General features: G+C 40.5%; 1 protein-coding gene across 4 annotated transcripts in view; it reads left to right on the top strand.

The window, feature by feature from the left end:
* The window catches only part of Gfrl (Glial cell line-derived neurotrophic family receptor-like), a 933561-nt gene that overhangs the window by 824857 nt on the left and 85030 nt on the right, over positions 1-23674 (top strand). The window contains exon 7 of one of the 4 annotated variants that reach the window (XM_065235012.1): positions 10555-11097. The exons of the other annotated variants lie outside the window; for them this stretch is intronic. Within the exon in view, the coding sequence (XP_065091084.1) occupies positions 10555-11097 (543 nt within the window). The remainder of the gene's footprint in view (positions 1-10554; positions 11098-23674) is intronic. 4 annotated transcript variants of the gene reach the window in all.

Genomic DNA, 23674 nt, shown 5'->3' with positions numbered 1-23674 from the left:
TTCCTGAAGTACATAATTGAACATGACCGGTTCCTTCTTGCGAGAGAAGGTGATAACTGAACACTTCACGTTGACCTCCATTCGGTTCAAGTTGCACCAGTTAGCAAACGCTTCGAGCTGGCATTGTTTAGATAGATAGAGCTTTGTTTGGTTCTATCTTATCGTCTGAGCTTCGCAATAAACTTGGGTACCCGGGCGGAACAATCGTCACACACATAAGGGTTAAAGTCCAATCAATTCTCTACTACTCTACGTCATTTTGATGCTATAAACGGTTTTGGAGTTAGATTTTTTTTTCAAATTCATATGTGAAAACACATACGCCCTTTTCAAAAATTAGTCTTGAGTCAAAATGGTCTCGTGATCAGTGGAAAAATCATAATCTCTCATACTAAAGACGCATGTTGAAAGTTTCATCAAAATCGGAGGGGATCGTGCCAAGTCGTTTGCTCGTTTGACAGAGAATTTCTCAATACGGTCGACAACTTTTCTATCGTAATATACTGTTTGTTATATTTTATTTCCCGAGCAATGGCGGGCTCCTATGCTAGTATTTCAACAAAAAAATAAGACGCTAAAAGAAGTCATACCACTTGTACTGACTCAACATTTTCCTGTACTTTGTTATGACTTTCAAATATGGTAATTTATAAGCTTGCTATCTTCAACAAATGTTTAATTCAAGACATAAAATTGTGGTACATCGTTTAGTACCGTCAAGAATTCCACATACTTCAATTATCATAGTTTACAATTTATAAACCATCACGTCCCCGCGTATCCCAATTCACAGTAAAAATCCAACCACCAACCACAGAAAAAAAAGAACGAAGAACCTCCATAACCATCATAAATAATGGTTGCACGGGCAAGTAAGATCCCCCTGAAATAAAAAATCTCCCACTTCGTGAGCGGCATTCAAAACGGGAAAAACTGACCAACCAGCAGTGCCACTTCTCCGTCCAGCACGAGTGAGAAGAAGGATGAAACTTTCAAGTGACGTGATCTATTAAAGTAATTTGTAGCTCTTCATTTTTTCCCATGTACCAATCTGCTATCATGACTATAGGACCGACTGTATTGCGCCCTCGTTCCGTGTTGTTCGTTCCCTACTAGGGCAACGTCATAAAAAGCCACCTTATTACTGTTCAGTGTTTTTCCTGCCCTGCCTCCAGCCACCCTCACTCCTTTGCGGTAGGTACCTACGAGGAAAACTCGTCCAGTGCTCCTCTATCAGAACGATAGTTTTAAAGTGAGTGGCTTCATCAGTCTGGAGGTGGTGGGAGGCTACACTTAGTCCGATTTCGCTCGCTCTCTCTTCTTTCTACTATCAGGCACTTTAAAGTGCCTCTTCCAAAAGCTACTGTGAGGGTGGAAGCTTACAACAGTATCACCTTCCCGGAGCTGTTTCCCTCACACAAACGCAAACATTCCTCGAAGGATGACGACACCATACTCTGCTGACTGACTGACGGCAGTGCAAGGGATGCTGCTGCCAAGGACAGAGAGCAGCAAGAAAAGATCAGAAGCCATCAACAGAGGGCGTGTGTGTTTCATCGCAAACAAGCTTTGAAGGAGATTTGCTTTTTAAATTACATAAATGAGACCGTGCTCCCTGCTTTTGTTTCTACAGCAGCTCCTTTGTATGAGCACGAGGTGGGGGAGAAGAAAATTGTGAAGATTGCTTTTATAAGTTCGTCTTCTTCGAGCACCACCGAATGCCTGACAGGTACACAACGGTGGTGCATCTGGGTAGCATTACTATGGTTGAGTGTTTGGTGAGCCGGTGAGTGCTCGAATGGAGGATTATTTCTTTAATCATTGCAATCTGGAGCGATGTTAATTATTGATTTCAAAGGATGCACCTGCCATAGCTTGTCCTAGCCAACTCCTGTTCATACCTTTCGGCACGTGGTGAATTTGGTGGAAATGTTTACGAGTGTAAACTCGATAGTTATTCTGTTCAGCCATTTCGTTCCCGTCTTTTTTCACTCAAACCACTCTCTGCTGACTCGCACTGAATCCATCAGCCTTTTAATGGAGCACGATCCGGTAGTTGCCGCTCTTCCACTCTCGCTGTTTCCAAGCCCAACTTCCTCTTTTATAAAAGCTACTACTTTCAGTCACACACAACTCTACCGAATGCAAGCTGCACTTTTCCGCCTATTTTGAGTCGATATTGTCCCGCCTGTGTCTGCCTAGATTGTGCATGCATTGCACACATACACTCAGCTTTCATAAATAAAACAAAACACCCAAATCCGACCACCCAACGACTACGACAACGACGGACTCCATCGCATCGTTCTTCTGGGCGTAGAAGGACCCGTCGTAACGGAACAGAACTGCATGGAAATGACTCCGAAATGTGAACTCACCACCCGCTTGGCTCCCAACAACGACGATGACGACGCGTGGAATTGTTCGAGGTTGACATTACAATCACACTTTCCGTTGTAAGCCACCGCACCCTAGTTCCATCCCATCCGACCACCCGTTGCAAACGGGTTAGAACCTTCCCAAGCCCCTGCGAGCGGCCAAAGTTCGACCAGGTCAGGAAGGCGATGTGCATTTCTGTCACCAATTTTACTACCTCCATGCAAGTGGCACTGTATATGCTCCTCCACCTTGGTATTGTTATTACGAACATATACATAGTTGATGACGACGACGACGACGACGACGGTTAGGACCAGGACTGGGACGATGACTGTGGCTGGGTTGGTTCAAGGATTTTCTCGGCTCCAATTTGCATTACACAACAATTTATGCCACTGCACTACACCAGCTTCGGCGATAGCAGCAGCAGCCGTGGTCGTTGTCTCGATCTGGTTCGGTAGTAATAATGCATACTGCACTAGTTACTACTCAGTGCTGGAGGGAACTCTAGCGTGTGTAGTTGTCCGGAAAAGGGGAAAGGAATATTGCAAATAATAACCGTCATAAACAGTACATTAGAAAAGTTGGCTGTTTGACAGGATTTCACACAGAATAGGTTGAAGTTTATCGATGGTCATGGGCCATTAACATTCAGTGGTCGATATTTTATTTTAAAATAAACATACTGTTGCCATGTTCCATCACCCTGATCAAAAGAGGCTACGATCATCGGTAAAGTTTATTGTTTTCTATGTTCAAGTGATGTATAGAATCTAGTTCAAAATACTTCATGTTCACTTACCTCCAGTGGTGCAAAGACTTCCATCCTAGGCACCCAACAAACATTGGTAGCAGAATAAGATATTGTTCTGGCAAGAATATGCTTCTTCAGCTAAAAATGGCCTATTCAGCCTTTAATCAGCCTAAAATGTTTGTTGGGCGGCTACCTGAGTAATACTAATACGAAAGTATTTTACGACAGCGGAAGTCGATGAAGAGAATCGATCATTGGTCTATTTGAAAACTGACGCGAGATTTGTATTTTATTTGTTTACCGTTTGATATCGGATTGTCCACTGCAGCTCCATGGAGAAACGAAAAGAACCTGAATACTGTGATTGTATACGGAGAGGTTCTCATTACTTCTTCCCGAAGCATCTCGGAAGTTTTTAGAATTTCTATGAATTTCTCTAAAGTTCTCGGAAACTCTCAGACCATCGCGGAAGTTCACAGAACTTCTTATATAATCTCGGAAGCTTTTAAAAATTCTCAGAAGATCTCATAACATCTTGGAAGTTCTTAGAACATCACTGAAGAACTCAAGTTTTCTCGGAAGTTCTTTGAAACTTTCTTAAGTTATCACTTCAGAAATGTTCTAAGAAAATCTGATAATTTTCTAGATGTTCGGAGCACTTTTTAGATGTTCTAAGACATTTTAGAACTTCTGGTGAGTTCCGAAATATTCTAAAGGTTTCTAAGAATATCTTATAAGATCCGATATGTTCCGAGAAACTCGGAGAAGTTCTGAGAATTTAAGCCATGTTATGAGAAGCTCTGAGATCTTCTGAACATCTGGAGTTCTTAGAATATTTCGGATGTTCATTGAAATTCTCAGAAGTTCCCAAACCGGCTCGGAAGAACCCTGAACATCTCGAAAGTTCTCTGAAATACTTCGTAACTGTCCGAGAACTTACAAAGACTTCCAATATTTTCCGTGAATGTCGGAGATCTTCTGGAAAGCTCTTGAAAAATATGAGTTTCAAGATCTTTCGAAATGTTACGAGGATTTGCAGGAACTTCCGAGATCTTTTGAGAATTCTGTAAATTTTCGAGAATTTTCTAAAAATTCTAAGAACTTCCGAGACGTTCCTAGAATTTCCAAGAAGTTCTAAGTACTTTCGAGAAGGTCTGAGAACTTCAGATATGTTCAGAGAACTTTCGAGATGTTCAGAGAGTGATTTTCCAAGTACTTCCGAAAAGTTATATGAACGGTCGAGTGTTTCCGCGCAGCTCTGAAATCTCCGGGAATGTTCTGAGAAATTCTGAGAACTTCCCAGAGATTCTGAGAAATTCTGAGATTTTCCGAGAACTTCAGATCATCTCTAAAGTTTATGGACATTCGCAGAACTTCTCAGAAGTCATCGGAGGTTCTCAGAAAATATCAGAAGTTTTCGCAACTCCTAGGAAGTTCTCAGTACTTAGAAATCTTCAAAAGTTCTAAAACTTTCGAAAAGTTTCGAAAACTTCTGAGAATTTTCTAAATCTTCTGAAAAGTTCCAGAAACCTCTGACAAGTTCCGTGATATCTAGTCTAATTTAATCTAAACTAACACCAACACAGCCAGTTCTTGAAAGCATCCTGGAAAATGATAAATATACCTACATCCAAGGGGTAAGTCACTCAGCTCATTGTGCCGAAATTATATTCTACACAGTTTGGGCACATCCATCGGCACATTTTCGGCATACCTCCGGCACAATCTCGTAGGCGTTAGATTGTAGTAAATAAAATGGGAGCACTGCTGGACAACTGTCATTGAAGTTTGTTCAGAACATTACGTGCTGTTTGACTGTATGTTCAGGGACATCTTCTGATTGAATATACCAGAGGAAGTCAGACCAGCAGTTCACTTATAGATCTAAATACGAAATGTAGGTTCTAGAGCGAACTCAAGAGGAAGAGGCAGTTTATCAGACCTCATTAGTACCCTTAATTCAAATAACTCTGCAACTCACACAAAACAAACTAAAGAAGTCTATTCGTCACCCTCTATAGTCGGTCTCCAACAATGCTCCCCATCCGGTTCCAACTATTTCCGGACGAAATGCTAGGTTTCTGGTCTTCCTTTGAGGGCATTATTAAACACTAAAACACTGGACTTTTATTACCCTATGGATCACAAAACACACAAATTTCGCACATCCGCCACTTTCCGCGTCATCCTCAATCCGATTTATCCATGTGATTTCAAACCAAAACATTCAAGGTGTCAGAAATACCGGATTGCCGGGATGGGTATTTTACAAACAATCGCAGCTTGCTCTATGACCGGCACAATAGTCACAGTTGCGGCACACTGACAAAAAAGATGACCCAAGATAGGTGTGCGGAGTGACCTACCCCTAGACCTACATCATTTTTCTTGTCTATTTGATATATGTTTCACATCGAAGATGCGTCACACATATCAAAACGGCCAGCCCTACTGTGCAGCATTTAAGGGGCAAGATGATTCAGAAAACATCGGGCCTGTTTAAATCGAAGATTTAAACACGATGCTTCAGAATCCAATAAATGGATAAAACATGGACATCTCGAACCGTACGTTCCGATTTTGGTAATTATATGATTGGTTGGTCGTTGGAAGCATCAAAGCTAGACAGGTGTGATGATCCATTTTCTTCTGACGGTTGGGGCATGAGCACTAACTCTTGTCCTAGCCTTTTATGACTTATGGCTATAGCGCCATTACTCGCTTTCTGAAAAGAGAAGAGGGAAAGGAAAAAGAGAAGGACAAAGGGAAACGGATTATGTAAAATCTATGAACATAAACAATATTTTTTATTTGAGATATACAATATAGAAATGCATAACAGCGGTGGTCACTGCCCGAGTCTTATCACTATTATCAAGTCATAAAAAGTAACAAGGACTAAAATGTGATCCTTTGATTACTGGAAGTTGTCACGACTAGGGTTCGGTAGTAGATCTTATACCAGTAACGCACCATAAAAAGGTGATCTCCCAACGTTACTGGTTTGAAAAGATAAAAATTAACAAAATGGAACGAACTCACCAAGTTTAGCCAATTGAACCTGAAGGCTGCCTGACATGTGTAGATGTAGAATTCCAAATTATAGACGAAGCTTGACGAAGATCAACATAAACTAGTCCAGTTTATAGTAGTTGCGCGAAATGTCTTCCTTCGATTTGAGATAAACAAATGTTCGGATGTAAATAGTCGATTTTTGATGTGCATTGGCAAGCCTTTTCGTGGCCAATACTCATATTCAACACTGCGACTCAACGTATGATGCAACTAATAATGGGACGAATGATGGAACGCCTCGTGGAGGTTCTACTTAGCTTCGGAACAGCTTCTCAGCGGCAAATAATAGGGACCTAGAAATTGTCTCCTGGGCCTGGTTATGGCCAGATCAGCAACCGATTATAGATAAAAAAAAAACACCACGGAAAAAAAACAAACGTCAGTTTCGAACACACGCACAGCCTACTTTGAACCTCTGACAAGTTCCGTGATATTCCGAGAAATTGCTAAACGATCCGAAAACTCAGGCCATGTTCGTAATCTTAAGACTTCTGGGGAATTATGAGAATATCCGAGGAGTTTTGAAAACTTCTGAGGAGTTCTGAGATTTTTTGAGGAATACTGAGAGCTTCCGAAAATATTGGATAACTTCTGAGATACTCCAAAAAGTTCAAAGAAGTTCTTAGATGATCCGATTACATCTTATAAGTTCCACGAACACCTGAGACGTTCCGAGAACTTCTCAGAAAGTTCCAAGTGTTTCCAAAACCTTTCTAGAAGTTCTAATAGCTTTACTAATGTTCTCAGAAGTTCTGAAAACTTTCAAGATGTTCTGAAAATTTACAAAACTTGTGATAAGTTGCAAAATCTTCTTTCGAAAACTTTCGAAAAAATCCGAGAAGTTTTGAAAATTTTTAAGAACATCCGAGAAGTTCTGAGAACTTCTGAGAAGTTCCGTGACTTTCCGAGAAGTACTGAAAACTTCCGAGAAGTTTTGAGAACTTCAGCTATGTTCTGGGAAGTTCGTTAAAAAATGCAACCGACAAAAATTATCACCAAAAATTTATTTTAAGTCCGATATTTTTGAAACTCTCAGGGAATTAATAAACACATATTAGCTTTGTTTTTGCAAAGTTGGTTTATTCAACCTCCAACTCTCCTAGGCTAAATGCCCACACCTTGGACTTGACACTACCCATCAAATCCTGTGCAACACTTGCGCCATCTTTTTTACACACTTTCATCCACTCTTTCTTCAAATCCTTGTCGTTTTTGCAGACCTTCCCTGTTTTCCGGAGCTTGCCCTTCATAATCACCCAGAATTTTTCAATTGGGTGAAGTTCTGGTGAGTTTGGCGAATTTGCCTCCTTCGGCACAAAAACAACATCGTTGTCTTCGAACCACTCCATCACCGGTTTCGCGTAAATGGAACGATGCCAGATCCGGTCTAAGCAGAGTGTCACCTTCGTGGGACCGGGGGAAGAACAGAAGGCGCTTCTGAAGGCATTCTTCTTTATATATGTGGTCATTGATGGTGCCGGTCTTTATGTACGGCTTGCTGAATTTTCCGCACCCACATATCGCCTGCCACACTAAGTACTTCTTGGCAAATTTGTCGACCTTCTTCTTCCGGAACTTCTCCGGAACATCCAGACGTGATTGCCGACGAAAAACTCCAGGCCGGGGATCTTCTTGGCGTCCGCTTTAATATACGTCTTCCAATTTTGCTTTTATGAGGGTTCTGTGAACCATGATTTAGACTTGTAGAATTCTATAAAACCGCGATAAAACCTGCAATGTTACTTGGCTTACGATGCATTTCGGCTGCACCAACCACTCGTGGTACAGATTCCTGGCGTGGGATTCGGCCACCGTATTCTGTTTAATGGTTCGGTTAGGTGCCTTCCTTACCTTGAAGACATGAAGTCAAGAGCAAATTTTCATTACGTCGAATGTAACAAAGGTAAACAAAGTCAAGCTATCAGTGTCAATCGATTCTCCTGCTATTACACTATATACTGTCCGAATATAGGATCAAATCCCATTTTTAAATTTATTTACCAGTCAAATTGCTTTTTGACGTAATCACCTTCCGATCAAAATAGTTTTCGATGTTACTTAAGTCACCCAATTTCTATGGAGATGCCGTTTGACTTAAGTAACAGTGCTGAGAAACCCGTGAAAAGTGTACTTTCGTCGTTTCGCTTTCTCATTATTGAAGTGAATAAATCGAACTGTCTGTTGCTAAGATGATTTCGGTGGTCCTAAAATGATGAATGGGCTGCACGTAAGAAGACGTAACTGATAATTCTCCCGAATATCCTGGTAAATACACTTTGACTTAAGTAACAATAGGGGCCACCAAACGACGTATAATAACTTTTGACTCAAAAACCAGTATTTTTTAGCATGAAAGCTAGCGATTTGCATTTGTATGATTAAAACCCTGCTAAATATGCTAAACATTGCTATCACTATGAGATTATATTTGTTTACTTGGAAATAGGAATAACTTTTCGGTCATCAAAACAAAACTTTATTTTTCTCGGATTGGTGCGAATGTTACTTACGACATAATGAAAATTTGCTCTTGAAGTCCGGCCCGTTTCATTGTCTGCTGGACGAACCAGATGGAATAATTAACCTTCTTGGCCACGTCCCGAATCGAAACGTTCGGTTTGCGCTTGAAGTAATCCCTCACCATCCTTACGTTCACGGGGTCGGTCGTCTTCGCTTTTCTTCCACTGCCAGCATGGCTCTCCTTGAACGATTTTGCCACACGGGACGCGGTCGAATTGTCGATTCCAAATTGTTTCGCGATCCACCTGTGGGACTGGCCTGGATTTTCCACGACCGGTCCAATATTTTTTTTTGTCGAAGCACTTCTTACTTGGAAGCAACCTTGATAACCACTTGACAGATGTTTCACATGTAAACATTACACTCTAAACTAGTTTTACTCAAAAAAATTATCAATTTTAACCCATGCAATAAAAAGTTATACACACAAGAAAGTGTTGCATTTTTTCGAGTACAATCTTTAGAACTTCCGAGAATTTTCAAAACTTGAGAGAAGTTCTGAGTAGTTCTATGCATTGCGGAGTAGGGTAAATGGATGTAATGTCGGCCTAAATGCCCCTAATTTGGGCCCATACATAAATTCAGCAATCGACTAGATTTTCTATAGTGACCAAAAATATCCATAAGTTCCGTCCCTATGACGCGTTCATGTAAATAAAATTGATAAATAGCAGATTTTTAGCGATGGGCCCAATCTTAGATCCATAGGCCAACATTAGAGCCATTTCCCCTATTTCCTAGAATACTTCAGCGATGTTCTGAGAACTTCCGAGATAAACAAACAGCTTCCGAGATCTTCCGAGAAGTTCTAAAGACGTCTGAGAAGTTCCATGGATTTGCGAAATGCTTCGAGAACTACAGCAATGTTCTGACAACTTCCGAGATGATCCGAAAACTTCTGAGAATTTCTGAAAACTGACAAGAAGTTCAAAAATGTGTTGAGATCTAACGAAAAATTCTGAGCACCTCTGAGGTGTTCCGAGTAGTTCCGAAAACTTTTAGTACCAGTAACGAATACTTCCGAGATCTTTAGATAAGTTCCGGAGATATTTCGAGAAGTTCTGTTAACCTCCAATTAATTCTAAGAACTTCCAAGAATTTTCAAGAGCATCCGAGAATTTCTATGAACTTTGGAGAGTTTCTGATATGTTGCGAGAATTTTCGAGAAGTTGTGAGAAGTTCCGTGAAAATTCAAGAAGCTTTAGAGTGATAATTTATTAGTTAGAGAAAGTTCTGAAGATGGTAGGTTGATAGTTCCTTTAGATTACGGCATTAAACACTTGAATAGAAGTTTAAAATAAGCGAAGGGCCATTAATGCGACAGTTGCCTGTAGATTTGAAAACTTCTCCTCATCCATTCATGCATGAGTTATTTAAAGGAGTGTGCGTTTAACCAGTGCTACCGTCTCGGTTGCACAAATAGTATACCACCCACCCATTGCTGCTTACACCCCTGTCGACTTCTCAAGGATTTCTACGAATTCAGCCCACTCGGCACGATATGCTGCAATTAGTGAGCGACCGCTGTACGGCTACTTCATTATGAATCATTACCTATTGGAAAGCGAATCAATTAAATCGAGTACTTTACACCACACAACTGGGAATTACCGTCAGAGAGCGTGTCACCGCCTCAATCACGCCATCCTGGTGACTTTGTCCCACCCCTGAATGTTGATGCGAGTATGAATGAGAAAGTAAGACCGTGCCGTGTGCGTGATTGCATGACATAACCGGAGATGACATTACTTATTTGCACTCAACTTTGAAATAACATGTTCTCTATTTGCACCCTGTATACTAAAAGTATCACCTTTTAATTGCAGATGTTCTACCTTTCGCACTTGACACCTCTTCTGGCACCGCTACCAACTCGATCTATCCAAACTTTTTCCCTTCGGACGTAATCGAAGATCCCCCACCGACCAGCACCTATCCTTACTTCCTGTTCCCGTCGAAAAAATACCCAGCTTCTGCCTTCCAGCAGTCCATCTACAGTGGGGCCGACTACATCAATGTCCCGGCCGGGCCCACCAACCAATCCCACCACCGATCGTCCTCCTCCTCCACCACCAATCACGATAGTGTTGCACCACCCTCACAACAGCACCACTCTAGTAGTTCCAATAGACACGAGCACAATTTTGACAGCACCGCTACTAGCGTTAATCACAATAATATGCACCAATCAGTACCACCAGCGGCACCCAATGAGCACAGTAAGCACCAACAGCACGGCCTGGCACCAACCACCGCTAGCACCGATGATCCTCATCAGCATCACCATCATCATCAGCCTCACCAGACTGACACGGCCTCCTGGGACGGAGTCGTTGTGGCTCCCGATCTAAAGCAACGGTCAGAAACCGGTGAGCTATTGTAGATGTTAAGGCATTTTCTTATTCTTTTAGGTTCATCACATTACGAGGGATGAGAGAAGATGGTTGACTTGGTTACCGAAACCGACCACAATGCCCTTAGTACCGAAACAATTCCTAACAGGTTCATTGAGATTATGCACATCATTTACGTTTCAATTCTATGTGTATAATATCAAGAGCAAATTTTCATTATGTCGTAAGTAACATTCGCACCAATCCGAGAAAAATAAAGTGTTGTTTTGATGACCGAAAAGTTATTCCTATTTCCAATTAAACACATATAATCTCATAGTGATAGCAGTGTTTAACATATTTAGCAGGGTTTTAATCATAGAAATGCAAATCGCTAGCTTTCATGCTAAAACATACTGGTTTTTGAGTCAAAAGTTATTATACGTCGTTTGGTGGCCCCTATTGTTATTTAAGTCAAAGTGTATTTACTTTAATAATGAGAAAGCAAAACGACGAACGTACACTTTTCACGGATTTGTCAGCGCTGTTACTTAAGTCAAACTGCATCTCCATAGAAATCGGATGACTTAAGTAACATCGAAAACTATTTTGATCGGAAGGTGATTACGTCAAAAAACAATTTGACTGGTAAATAAATTTAAAAATGGGATGTGATCCTATATTCGGACAGTATATAGTGTAATAGCAGGAGAATCGATTGACACTGATAGCTCGACTTTGTTTACCTTTGCTACTTTAGACGTAATGAAAATTGGCTCTTGATATGTTCTAGGCTCTCCAAATTGTCTTTGAGTTCAGAGGCCTGCACGATTCCCTCAGTGACGACACCTGCCCAAACATGTTCATTGTATTTTTGTACATTACTTATAATCTATTTTTATGTTTATAAGATGCTCAAGGTTATCCTGGAGCTCAGATCAAATTATCTAGCAGATCATCAATCACTGATACGTTATACGACAGTTGCGACATAACTGCAAACAGGTTCATAGAGATTATGCACATCATTTAAATTCGAATCTAATGAGTATAAGACGTGCTTAGGTTCTCAAAATGGTCCAGGAGTTCAGCCTATTTGATCTACTGGACAAAACACCTAACCAAACATGTTCATATAGTTTTTGCGCATCACTTCACGCATCGCATCACTGTTGATGTAGATAAGATGCTCAAGGATCTTCAAATTACCCTGCAGTTCCGATCAAACGGTCTACTAGATCAAAAATACTGATACATTGCCCTTAGATTCGAAACAACTAAAAACAGGTTCATGCAGATTATGCACATCATTTACGTTTTAATTCCATGTACATAAGATGTACAAATTGTTCTACTATTTGATATACCGGATCACTCAAGGCCTGCATGAAGTCCTCAATGACGACACATGTCCAAACAAGTTCATAGAGCTTTTGTCCATCACTTATAATCTCAATGAATCAGTTTTGAGTTGGTTCGTAACCAAGGGTCAAGCATGGTTGATCTGATAGATCATTTGATCTGAACTTCAGGATAAATTGAAGAACTTTGAGCATCTTATAAACATCAAAATAGAATACAAGTGATGCACAAAAACACTATGAACTTGTTTGAGTAGGTGTCACCACAGAGGATGTCGTGCAGGCTTTGGTTGATTCAGTACATCAAATAGTCTGAACTACAGGACAATTTAGAGAACCTAGAACATCTTATACACATGGAATTGAAACGTAAATGATGTGCAAAATCTGTAGGAACTTATTTGGAAATAATTCGTTACAAAGGCTCTGGTATATGGTTGATTTGGTAGACCATATGATCTGAACTCCAGATTAGTTTGGATGTCTCAAAAATATCTGCCCAATTAAGTTTAGGTATACTAAGGTAGCAAGTTAAGGTAAACTAAAGTAGCAAGTTTAATTGGGAACTACGGCGCTAGAGCGTTTCATTTTCAAATCGCTTATGACGGTCGCTATATATCTCGTGATCATTGCCAAATGGAAAGTTGCCGTCTTGAGCAAAGTAGTTCAGGTGACCAAGTCCTTTCGAACGATGGTAATACCAGTTCAGAACTCTCTACTACGTAACGCTAGTGTGCATACGAACTCCTGAATATGCTATGTTTAGAAAGCCTGCCCATATATAATGTTTCTGTGCATTGTGAATATTTTGCGTATTTTCGGAACAGGGGAATCCAAGATGGTGGCCATCAGTCTTATAAATACTATCAAATACCCAAAAATATGAATGTTTCCAGAATGGGAACGACGTGTAGAGATCAAAAATCTATTTTGGAATCTAAGATGGCAGCCATCGAATTAAGAATGCTGTCAAATACCCGACAATATGGATATTTTCCGAAGAGGCACGACATATAGAGGTCAAAAAAGTGTTAAATCCTGCATGCTGCAAGACCGATAATCTCCGATTATCAGCATGGATTCATACCTCGCCGGTCCAAGATAACCAAATTGATGGGCTTCACCAACGTACTGTTCTGGGAGATCGAAATCTAAACCAGGTGGACTCTGTATACATTGAATTTTCTAAAGCGTACGGCACTGTCCCACATGCTTATGCGACGACGAAGCTAAAACATATGGGTTTCCCAGATTGGATAACTGACTGGTTAATGTCTTACCTAACGACCCGGGAAGGGTATCCCAAGGGGTAGTGTGCTAGGACCTCTAATATTAGTCCTATTCATCAATCACTTGTGCCTTCGAATCGCTTCTGGTAAATTGCGCTATAGTCATGACTTAAAAATATACAGGTTTATCGCATCTATATTAGACTGTATTGCGCTGCAGACCGATATCGACGGGGTCCTGCAATGGTGTAATGATAACGATATGTGCATTAACATTGATAAATGCAAAGTTATCACGTTTAACCAAGCTGGTCGACGATCATCATCACCAGTACCACCAGCTGGAACGGATACAGAGCATTCGGGACTTGGGTGTGATAATGGACTCTAAACTTCGATTTAACGAGCACATTCCTGAAGTAACAACCAAAGCCTTCTCGGTACTGGGGTTCATTCACCGCAATGTCACTCACCTAACTGATGTGTACGCGTTAAAATCGCTATTTTGTGCTCTGGTTCGCACTTTTCTGGAATATGTTATTCCGGTTTGGACACCTTTTCACGTGTCCCAGGTCATCTGCATCGAGGGAGCTCAAACATTATTCATACGCTTCGCACTACCAGGCACGATGCCAACTGATCAATTTAGATCTACTCTCGACAAGACGCCTGGCATTGCAACAACTGGTTATATTAGACATCTTGATGAACATCATTGACTGTCCAGGCTTGCTGCAAGAAGCTACACTCAATTCGCCTCATCGTCAACTACGGCATTTCACTCTCATCGTCATTCCCGGACACAGAACAAGTTATAGGTTCAACAGTCCATTAAATTCCTTCTTTAGAGCTTTTTTTTTCGGTCTGTGAACAATTTAATTTTAATATCACTAATGACTGTTTTAAAACTAGGATGAGATTACATAGGATAAGCTGAAATTGGCTGTACGTGCCAGCAAAGACAGTAAAAAAAAATAAAAAAATAAAAAAAAGGGTAAATGACGGCTTCGGCAATACCTTATTCTATTATCGTCAGGGGGTAAACAACGTCCTCGAGAGCTCAATTTTGAGTGCTCTAGGACTTTGTTTAACCTCCTGATGATAATAGGTTAAGGTATTACCGAAGCCGAAATTTCCCTTAAATAAGGGTTTATACAGAACGGGGAAGGCTGAGGCGATTGCCGCCATTTTGGATTCAAAAAAGGCGACCAGCATCAATTTTCAGCCTCTGCGCGTCACCGCTGTTCCAAACATAGTCATATTGCACAGTAACATACAATATGGGGCAGGCTTCAAGACATAGCATAATTGCTAGCACCACTACGAGAGAGTTCTGAGCTTATATGAGCACCATCCGGAAGACCGTGGTCATCTGAACAACTAAGCTCAAGACAGTAACCTTCTATATACCTAGGATTTCAAAATACAGTTTCTACAGACAGTTCATCCCAAATAACAATGTTCACAACGCTTTGCTAATTTCATTTATACAACCTCAATCAAGCTGTATTAAAATGTTAACATTTACTCAACCTCTATACAAGCAAATCTGACGAACTTAGTCTGCTACTTGTCTTGTTATTACAGATATCATTTTTCGCATAACTAATTTCGTTATCAACCTCGACTAATGTTGTTATCATTTGATATCATGAAATAATATGAAATGATGCAAGGTTAGTTCAAAACTTCAAATATTATCCACATGGTGAAAAAAAAAACACTGTCAATCATATTTCAGTTATCAGCGTAAGGCTATAATACCAAATCGATTAAATAATTTTGAATTTTGTTGAAAAAATTGGCATGGATCGCAGGATTTGTTATCAAGATGATTTCAATGATAGCTAAATCAGTTATTTTTGTGAGCTCCCAGAAGTATTCTTTTGATATAATTTTTGTTTTGTTGGCTGTTTAATCAACCACAAAGATAACACGTTCAGTTATCAAATCTTGATAACCGGGTATCAGAACTTGTTTTCAATTTGGTATAATCCTTTGCTCGGGTGTTGAGACAAGTTCTTATTGCATATCCATTTATGCCTCCAAACAGCTGTTATAAAAAGTAACAAGGACTAAGGTGTGTTCCTTTGATTACTGAAAAATCCTGTTCTCCTAGTTTGAAGTTGTCAAGACTAGGAATCGGTGGTAGATCTTACATCCCGTAACATAGCACGAAAAGGTGATCTACCCACGTTACGGAGCTGATTACTAATTTCTTCAATCATTTATTTTTTTTAATGAAGATACAGTGAAAGACTTTACTCTCGCGTTGAGTGCGTGAAATAACCACCCTTCACCGTAATTTTAAATGCATCAAATGTTTGATATGTCATGTATAAACAACAAACAAAAAGAAGACCAAAAAATATCCGGCCATAATTCCACTCTCTCGAAATAAATGACAGAAGAGCCAAGGCGGAGCAATAAACAAAGTAATGCTGGTGAGGGTGTATTCCACGGCGTCTATGTTTGCAGCTGAATTTTGCACAGAAATAGATGGGCGTTCTTGCCGGATTCCTATAGTACTGATGCCACTGGATTTCTATAGTCCATTAACGAAAACACGTACCATATGGGATTTGAGCTAATTGCGATGGTCCACCGGATGATCCGGAACATCCGTAAATGTGGTCGATTGATAGAGCTAATCCTAGAGCACCGCGGTTTTTTTTTCGATACCACTCATAGACGTCTTATCAGAATGAATTGGGAGATTTGACCACAAAATTTATACTGAGGACCACGGGTTGGTCCACTAAAAGATCCGGAACATCCGTAAAAGTGATCAGTTCATGAAACTGATCCTAGAGCTCCGCGATTTTTTCGAAACCCTAAGAATTCTATAAGACGATATTTTTAAATGGTTTATTGATTGAATTTTGATGTAATTAATGAAAAATATCAACATTAGAGATAGTCCCTCGCTAACTTGTAACTCCGAAGAAAGATCTCAAAGAAGTCAAGAGAAATAAGTCCAAGAAATCTAAGAAATAATATTCAAAAACTCAACTAAAAGCGCCTAGAAGTCATTAAATACTTAAATAGGGGAAATGGCTCTAATATTGGCCTATGGATCTAAGATTGGGCCCAGCGTTAAAAATCTGCTATTTATCAACTTTATCTAGGTGAACGCGTCATTAAGACGGTACTAATCGATATTTTTGGTCACTATTGAAAATTTAGTCGATTGCTGAATTTATGCATGGGCCCAAATTTGAGGCATTTAGGCCGACATTTCATCCATTTCCCCTACTACCTAGAAATCACACATTTTTTTTTTTCTTTTGGTTTGTTTTTTTCCGTCGATCTTGTTTTCCGTGCTGAGCACCAATGCTACCGACGTGCCAGGAAGGCAGCTCCCACACCTGGACCCTACCTATCGACCCATCAACTCATGAACCGGAGACCAACGACTTTACTTCCCATCCGAAGGAAGGCGTGATCAGAGATGTTATGCCTCAGAACATCCCGGCGGTGCCGACTGGGATTGAACCCAGGCCTGTTGGGGTGAGAGGTAATCACGCTTACCACTACACCACCGGCGCCGTTAGAAATCACACATGATAATAAATAGAAATGTCTATGAGCAGTTCTAGGAAAGCCAATGAGTGCAGAGATCAGTTTTCTTGAATTAACTACTTTAACGGATGTTTCGGATATTCCGGAGGACTACCAATGACCCCGGGGTCCATTAACAGGTCACAATTCCGAGTTCATTCTGGTGAGACGTCTATGATCTTCCAGAAGAGCATTAAATGGTCCCAGGGTATATTTTCCGATCACAACTCCGAATTCATATTTATAAGACTTTTAACGATGTTTCGGATCTTTCAAAGGACCATCCACTGGTCCCCAGGGTCCATTTTCTAGTCATAGCTCCCATATATGACACCAATGAGTGGTATTGAAAAACACCGACCGTCAAGAACTGAACACTTTAATGGATGTTCTGGATCTTCCTGTAAGACCATCCCGTGGTCCTAAGCGTCAATCTTCCGTGATTTGGAAAAATCACAAGAGCTCTAGGATCAGTTTCATAAATTTACATCTTCTAGGGATGATTCGGATCCTCTGGAAGGTCATTCCGTGGACCCAAGGGTAAATTTTCCGGACACAAAAAATGGAGGATTAGTTTCAAGGATTTAAAGAATTGACCACTCAAACAGATGATCCGAATTTTCCGGTGAACCATTCCGTGGTCCCAAGGGTTGATATTCCGAACACAACTCTGAATTAATTCTAATAAGACGTCTTCAAGAGGTTTCGAAAAAACCGCGGAGAACTAGTATCAGTTTCATGAATTGACCACTTTTAGCGATTTTTCAGATCTTCCGGTGGACCATCCCGTGATAACCAGAGTCTATATTCTGGTCCCAACTTTGAATTAATTCTGATAAGACGTTGATGATGATGATGAGTGGTTTTGAAAAAACCGCAGAGCTCTAGGATCAGTTTGATGAATTGACCACTTTTACGGATGTTCCGGATGTTTTAGTAGACCACCTCGTGGTTTTTAATGATCAAATTCCGGTCATAGCTTTACATTAATTATGATAAGACTTTTATACGAGGTTCAGAAAAAAAAACCGTGGATGCTTAGGATCAGTTTCATGAATTTACCACAGCGATGCAGGTGGTGTAGTGGTAAGCGTGATTGCCTCTCACCCCAAAAGGCCTGAGTTCAATCCCAGTTGCCACCGTCGGGATTTCCTGAGACATAAAATCTCTGATCACGCCTTCCTTCGGAAGGGTAGTTAAGCCGTTGGTCCCCGGTCCTTGAGTTAGTTGATGGGTCGATAGGTAGGGTCCAGATGTGGGAGCTGCCAGGCATGGAAAATCATTAACATTAATTTCGTGCATCAATTTACATTCATTTAACTGTAACTTTTACCATTAACAGAATTCCATAAATTGATGTATGAAACTATTGAAGATTTTGGTATTAACTAAAACTTTTGAAAATAACTCAAATCTATGCCTCTTATACATGATTAACTAGAGCGGGCAGAACTTGTTATTATTTTTCAGTGAATGTAATTTACATTCTCTGAAAATCAATGGTGGGTTCTGTTCACTCTGGTTCAACATGCACAAGAGATACAGATTTAAATTATAAACAAAAGTTGTAGCTAATATCAAAACCTACACAGTTCGAAAAAGTAGTGTAAATTTATGTGCACTATGATGCACATAAAAGGAGCGTCATATTTGTACACAACATTGCTTACAAGTTGCTCGTTTGCGTGAAATGAAATACAAGTTTACGTGAATTAATGTTTACATCACAATTATAATTCAGAATTTTTTGCTGTCAATGAAAGCTTCATACATTGTTTAACAAAATTCTGTTAATGAAAAATGTTAGAGACAAATGAGTGTAGATTGATACACTAAATTAATGTAAATGATTTGTCATGCCTGGAAGCTGCTTCTCTGTCGTCGGTAGCATTGGTACTCACTATGGAAAACAAGTTTGACGGAAAACTAATCAAGGAAAAAAAATGAACCACTTTTAAGGATTCTCCGGATTTTGCGGTGGACCATCTCGTGGTCTCCGGTGACAACTTCGAATTCATTCTGATAAGATGGCTATAAGTGGTTTCGAAAAATACGTGGAGCCTTGAGTTTACCACTTTTACGGATGTTCCAGATCTTCTAGTGGACCATGCTGTAGTCCCCAGTGTCCATATTCCGGTAACAACTCCGAATTCATTCTGATAACGTATTTATGAGTAGTTACGAAAAAAAAAATTGGGGCACGAGAATCAGTTTCATGAATTGACCACATTTACGAATGTTCCGCATCTACCGGTGAACCATCCTGTGGTCTCCAGGGTTCATAAAGGGTGATACGGTCAAAATTTGGTCAAGGGAAAACGCGTGTAAATCGGTGAAATCGTTTATTTAAAAAATCAAATTAAATTTCTTTTTCAAGTTCAATTAGTATAAAATTCAGGAAAAATATTCAGTTAGGCTTCCCCTTTTTCAAATCCGAATTGCCGGGCCTTACGCTTGACCCCTGCCATCAGATTTTGTACAGCCACCTTGTCCACCTTCTTCGCCGCAGAAAGCCAGTTTGCCTTGAACTGCTGCTCGCCCTTAGCAGTTTTTTTGGTCTTCTTTAGGTTCCGCTTGACAATAGCCCAGTATTTCTCAATTGGGCGGAGCTCTGGCGTGTTGGGAGGGTTCTTGTCCTTGGGAACCACCTGCACGTTGTTGGCGGCGTACCACTCCATGGCCTTTTTACCGTAATGGCAAGATGCCAAATCCGGCCAAAACAGTACGGAACAACCGTGTTTCTTCAGGAAAGGCAGCAGACGTTTATTCAAACACTCTTTCACGTAAATTTCTTGGTTGACAGTCCCGGAAGCTATGAAAATGCTGCTTTTCAAGCCACAGGTACAGATGGCTTGCCAAACCAGATATTTCTTTGCGAACTTTGACAGTTTCATGTGCTTGAAAACATCTGCTACCTTTCCCCTTCCTTTTGCCGTATAAAACTCCTGTCCCGGAAGCTGCTTGTAGTCGGCTTTGACGTAGGTTTCGTCGTCCATTACCACGCAGTCAAACTTCGTCAGCATCGTCGTGTACAGCCTCCGGGATCGCGCTTTGGCCGTCGTATTTTGTTTATCATCGCGATTTGGAGTCACTACCTTCTTGTAAGTCGATAGTCCGGCTCGTTTTTTGGCTCGATGCACGGTTGTAGACGATACACCCAGCTTATTTGCGGCATCTCGGAGAGAGAGGTTAGGGTTTCGCTTGAAACTACCGGCAACTCTCTTTGTCGTCTCAGCGGCTTCCGGTTTTTGATTTCCCCCCGATCCAGACTTCCTGGCTGTCGACAAACGTTCCCCAAATACTTTAATTACATTTGTAACGGTTGATTTGGCAACTTTTAGCGATTTTGCCAACTTTGCGTGCGAGTAGCTCGGATTTTCGCGATGCGCGAGCAAAATTTTGATACGCTGCTCTTCTTGCTTGGACGGCATTTTGACAACTGAAGAGTGAATTCCAAAATCAAAATAGGAGCAACATTCTACACACACACACCTTCAAAATGAGGGGTGTTCAGGTTTTTTAAATGCAAAATTGAAAGAAATACGTCAAGTTGATATTGACCAAATTTTGACCGTATCACCCTTTATTTCGGTCAAAATTTCAAATTCATTCTCATAAGACGTCTATGAGTGGCTTAGAAAAAAAACGACGGAGCTACAGGATCAGTTTCTTTAATTTGCCACTTTTAAGGATGTTATGGATCTTTTGGTCGATCATTCTGTGGTCCCCAAGGTCCATATTCCGATCACAACTATGAATTCTTTCTGATAAAATGGTTATGAGTGGGAGGAGACCCCGGCGTAGCATCCATACCTCACACGCTGAAGTCACGAGTTCAAATCTCACCCCCGGACAAGTCACGAATGGCCCAAGAGCGTTAAAGTGACTATAATAATATTAATAATAATAAAAAAAAAAAACGGTTATGAGTGGTTTTAAAAAAACCACGGAGCTTCAGGAGCAGTTTCATGAATTGAAGACTCTAACTGATGTTCCTGATCTGATGGTGAACCATCCTGTAGTTCCCGGAGTCCAAATTCTGGTCATAACTCTGATTTAATTGTAATTAGAGTCTGTGAGCAGTTTAAAAAAAAACACGAAGCTCTAGGATCAGTTTAATGAATTGACGACTTTTACGGATGTTGCAAATCTACCGGTGAACCAACCCGTGGTCCACAGGGTTCATATTCCGGTCACAAATTCAAATTCATACTGGTAAGACGTTTATGAGTGGTTTAGAATATTTTACAGAGCTACAGGATCAGTTTCATTAATTTGCCAGTTTATGGATGTTCCGGATCTTCTATTGGACCGGATCCTGTAGTTCTTAGAGACCAAAGTCTGGTAATAGCTCCTAGTGAATTGTAATAAGACGTCTGTGAGTGGATTCGAAAAAACACGGCAGCTGCAGGATCAGTTTCTTGAATTGACCACTTTTACGGATGTTCCGGGTCTTCCGGAGGACCAGACTTCTGACTTTTTGGATGCAAAACTTTCCCAAAAGAAGGTCATCTATCTTGTTAATAAATTTTCAGAACACACCAGGAAGCTATCCATTCATATTACCCGACAATAAGTGTTTGTCCCCAATTAGCTCTAATTCCATATGCTACGTTAATGCCGGTTCCTATTGAGTGGTCCAGTGCTGTAAATTCTCAAAATCAATTGAACATATTTGATGAAAATGAGAAAAGCAGCTAACCACTATCAAAGGGGACCTCCTTCGAATGGGTGATATCAGTTGCTTAGTCATTTGACGAAGGCATGGAGCATTCTCATTTGAGAAACGCTTGATATCATTCAACGGAGCTCTGGTCGACATTCCGGCGAAAACGCTAAGCCAACCCGAGACCAACCTGACTTCTACCAAACCCCAACCCGATGTTGACCCGACATAAATTAAAAATTTACCTACCAACAACACGACATTGGGTCGACATCAACCTTAAATTCGCCTTAAATGTATCCAACATCGGGTCGACTTTTCTCTTCGGGACCATTTTGCTGGGTTTCTTCCATACTCCACTGTCCTATATCAGTGAGTGGCTCAATTGACAGTGACGATGAGCTTCAAATGAGAAAGGGGCTCTTCAAATTATGGTCATGTGACAATTCATTTTCACAGAATTAATTGAATGGTTGTATTGGTTCATCTTCAATCGAATGATATTAAAATTAACAGCACTGGTGTGGTGTGGTGCATTGTTATTAACGCATCCAGTTTCAACACACCAAAGGTGGCCGTCTGACCCTCCCTTAGCTTAGTCGGTAAAGGACGCAGCTACAAAGCAAGACCATGCTGGAGATAGTTGGGTTCGATTCTCAGTCTGGCCTAGGAACTTTTGCGGGTTGAAAAATTTCTCGACTTCCCTGGGCATAGAGTAGGATTGTACTTGCCCCACAGTTATACTAATGCAAAAAATGGTACAGGGATCAAAAGCTCTCAAGTAATAACTGTGGAAGTGCATCTAGAACACTAAGTTGAGAGCACGCAATAAGCAAATATGCGATAAACAATAAGCTTTAATTTCGAGGAAGAAGAAGAAGTTTTACCCCGACACATGTCAAACTGTAACAGCTTCTGTTATTACCTGATAATTTAATGAAAACATTAACCGAACAGACATTTTTTATTAATAATTCGTTTATTTTTCCAGGCTCATTTGCTGTAGCTTTGCGGAGCCGATATTCATTGTTTAGATAACAAAATTACTTAAAACTAACGTTAGTAAAGCGGGGGCCGATTACTCGCGGCTATCTCGAGGTTAGGGGTAACAAATTGTAACAAATGGATGGCAGGGTAGGGATTGTGAACACAAGGTTTGGAGAGCAATGTGCTCTTGATCTCGAACTAGGCGACACTCTGATGAAAAAGACAAACATGGGGGTACACCGAACAACCGAACAGACATGACTTTTACATGATAAATTAAACCAATAAATTCCGTTAGCAAAAATTAACAACTTCAGGGCGCCGCCTTGCGCAATGTTTGTTTTAGTTGTTTATTTTGACGTTTGACTTGATATCAAGCGAGAATGTGTTTTACAACACAAACTATACTAGAACTCTGCATCATCATTTTTTTTTTTCAAGAATTGATTGTTTGAATAATCTAAAGCGTGGCCGTTTTACCGCATTTTGATTCTGTGCCCAGTTAGTATTGTCGGTACAGTTTGAAGCCGAAAAACCCCACTAGCGACAATCGATTTTACTCTTGTTCTGTATGATGCACATAGTATCAAAAGTAGAACGCTGTATAACACATCATTTTGTGAATAAAACGCACTACTTCCGACACTTTGTATAACGTATGGAACGAGTGTTAAACCGATTGTCGCTTCGGGAGATTTTCCGGATCTCAACTGTACCGATAATATTGATGAAAATAAAAACAAATCGGCATTCGGAGCCATGATCACCATGAGATTGACCATATTTGGGTCCAATCCGTATTACATTGT

This window comes from Ochlerotatus camptorhynchus, unplaced genomic scaffold (assembly GCF_037179485.1).
Source record: "Ochlerotatus camptorhynchus isolate MF236.1 unplaced genomic scaffold, CSIRO-AGI_Acam_v1.1 ptg000457l, whole genome shotgun sequence".
NCBI lineage: Eukaryota > Metazoa > Arthropoda > Insecta > Diptera > Culicidae > Ochlerotatus > Ochlerotatus camptorhynchus.
Note: the sequence above shows the minus strand (reverse complement) of the source record. Positions and strands in the feature narration are given on the sequence as shown.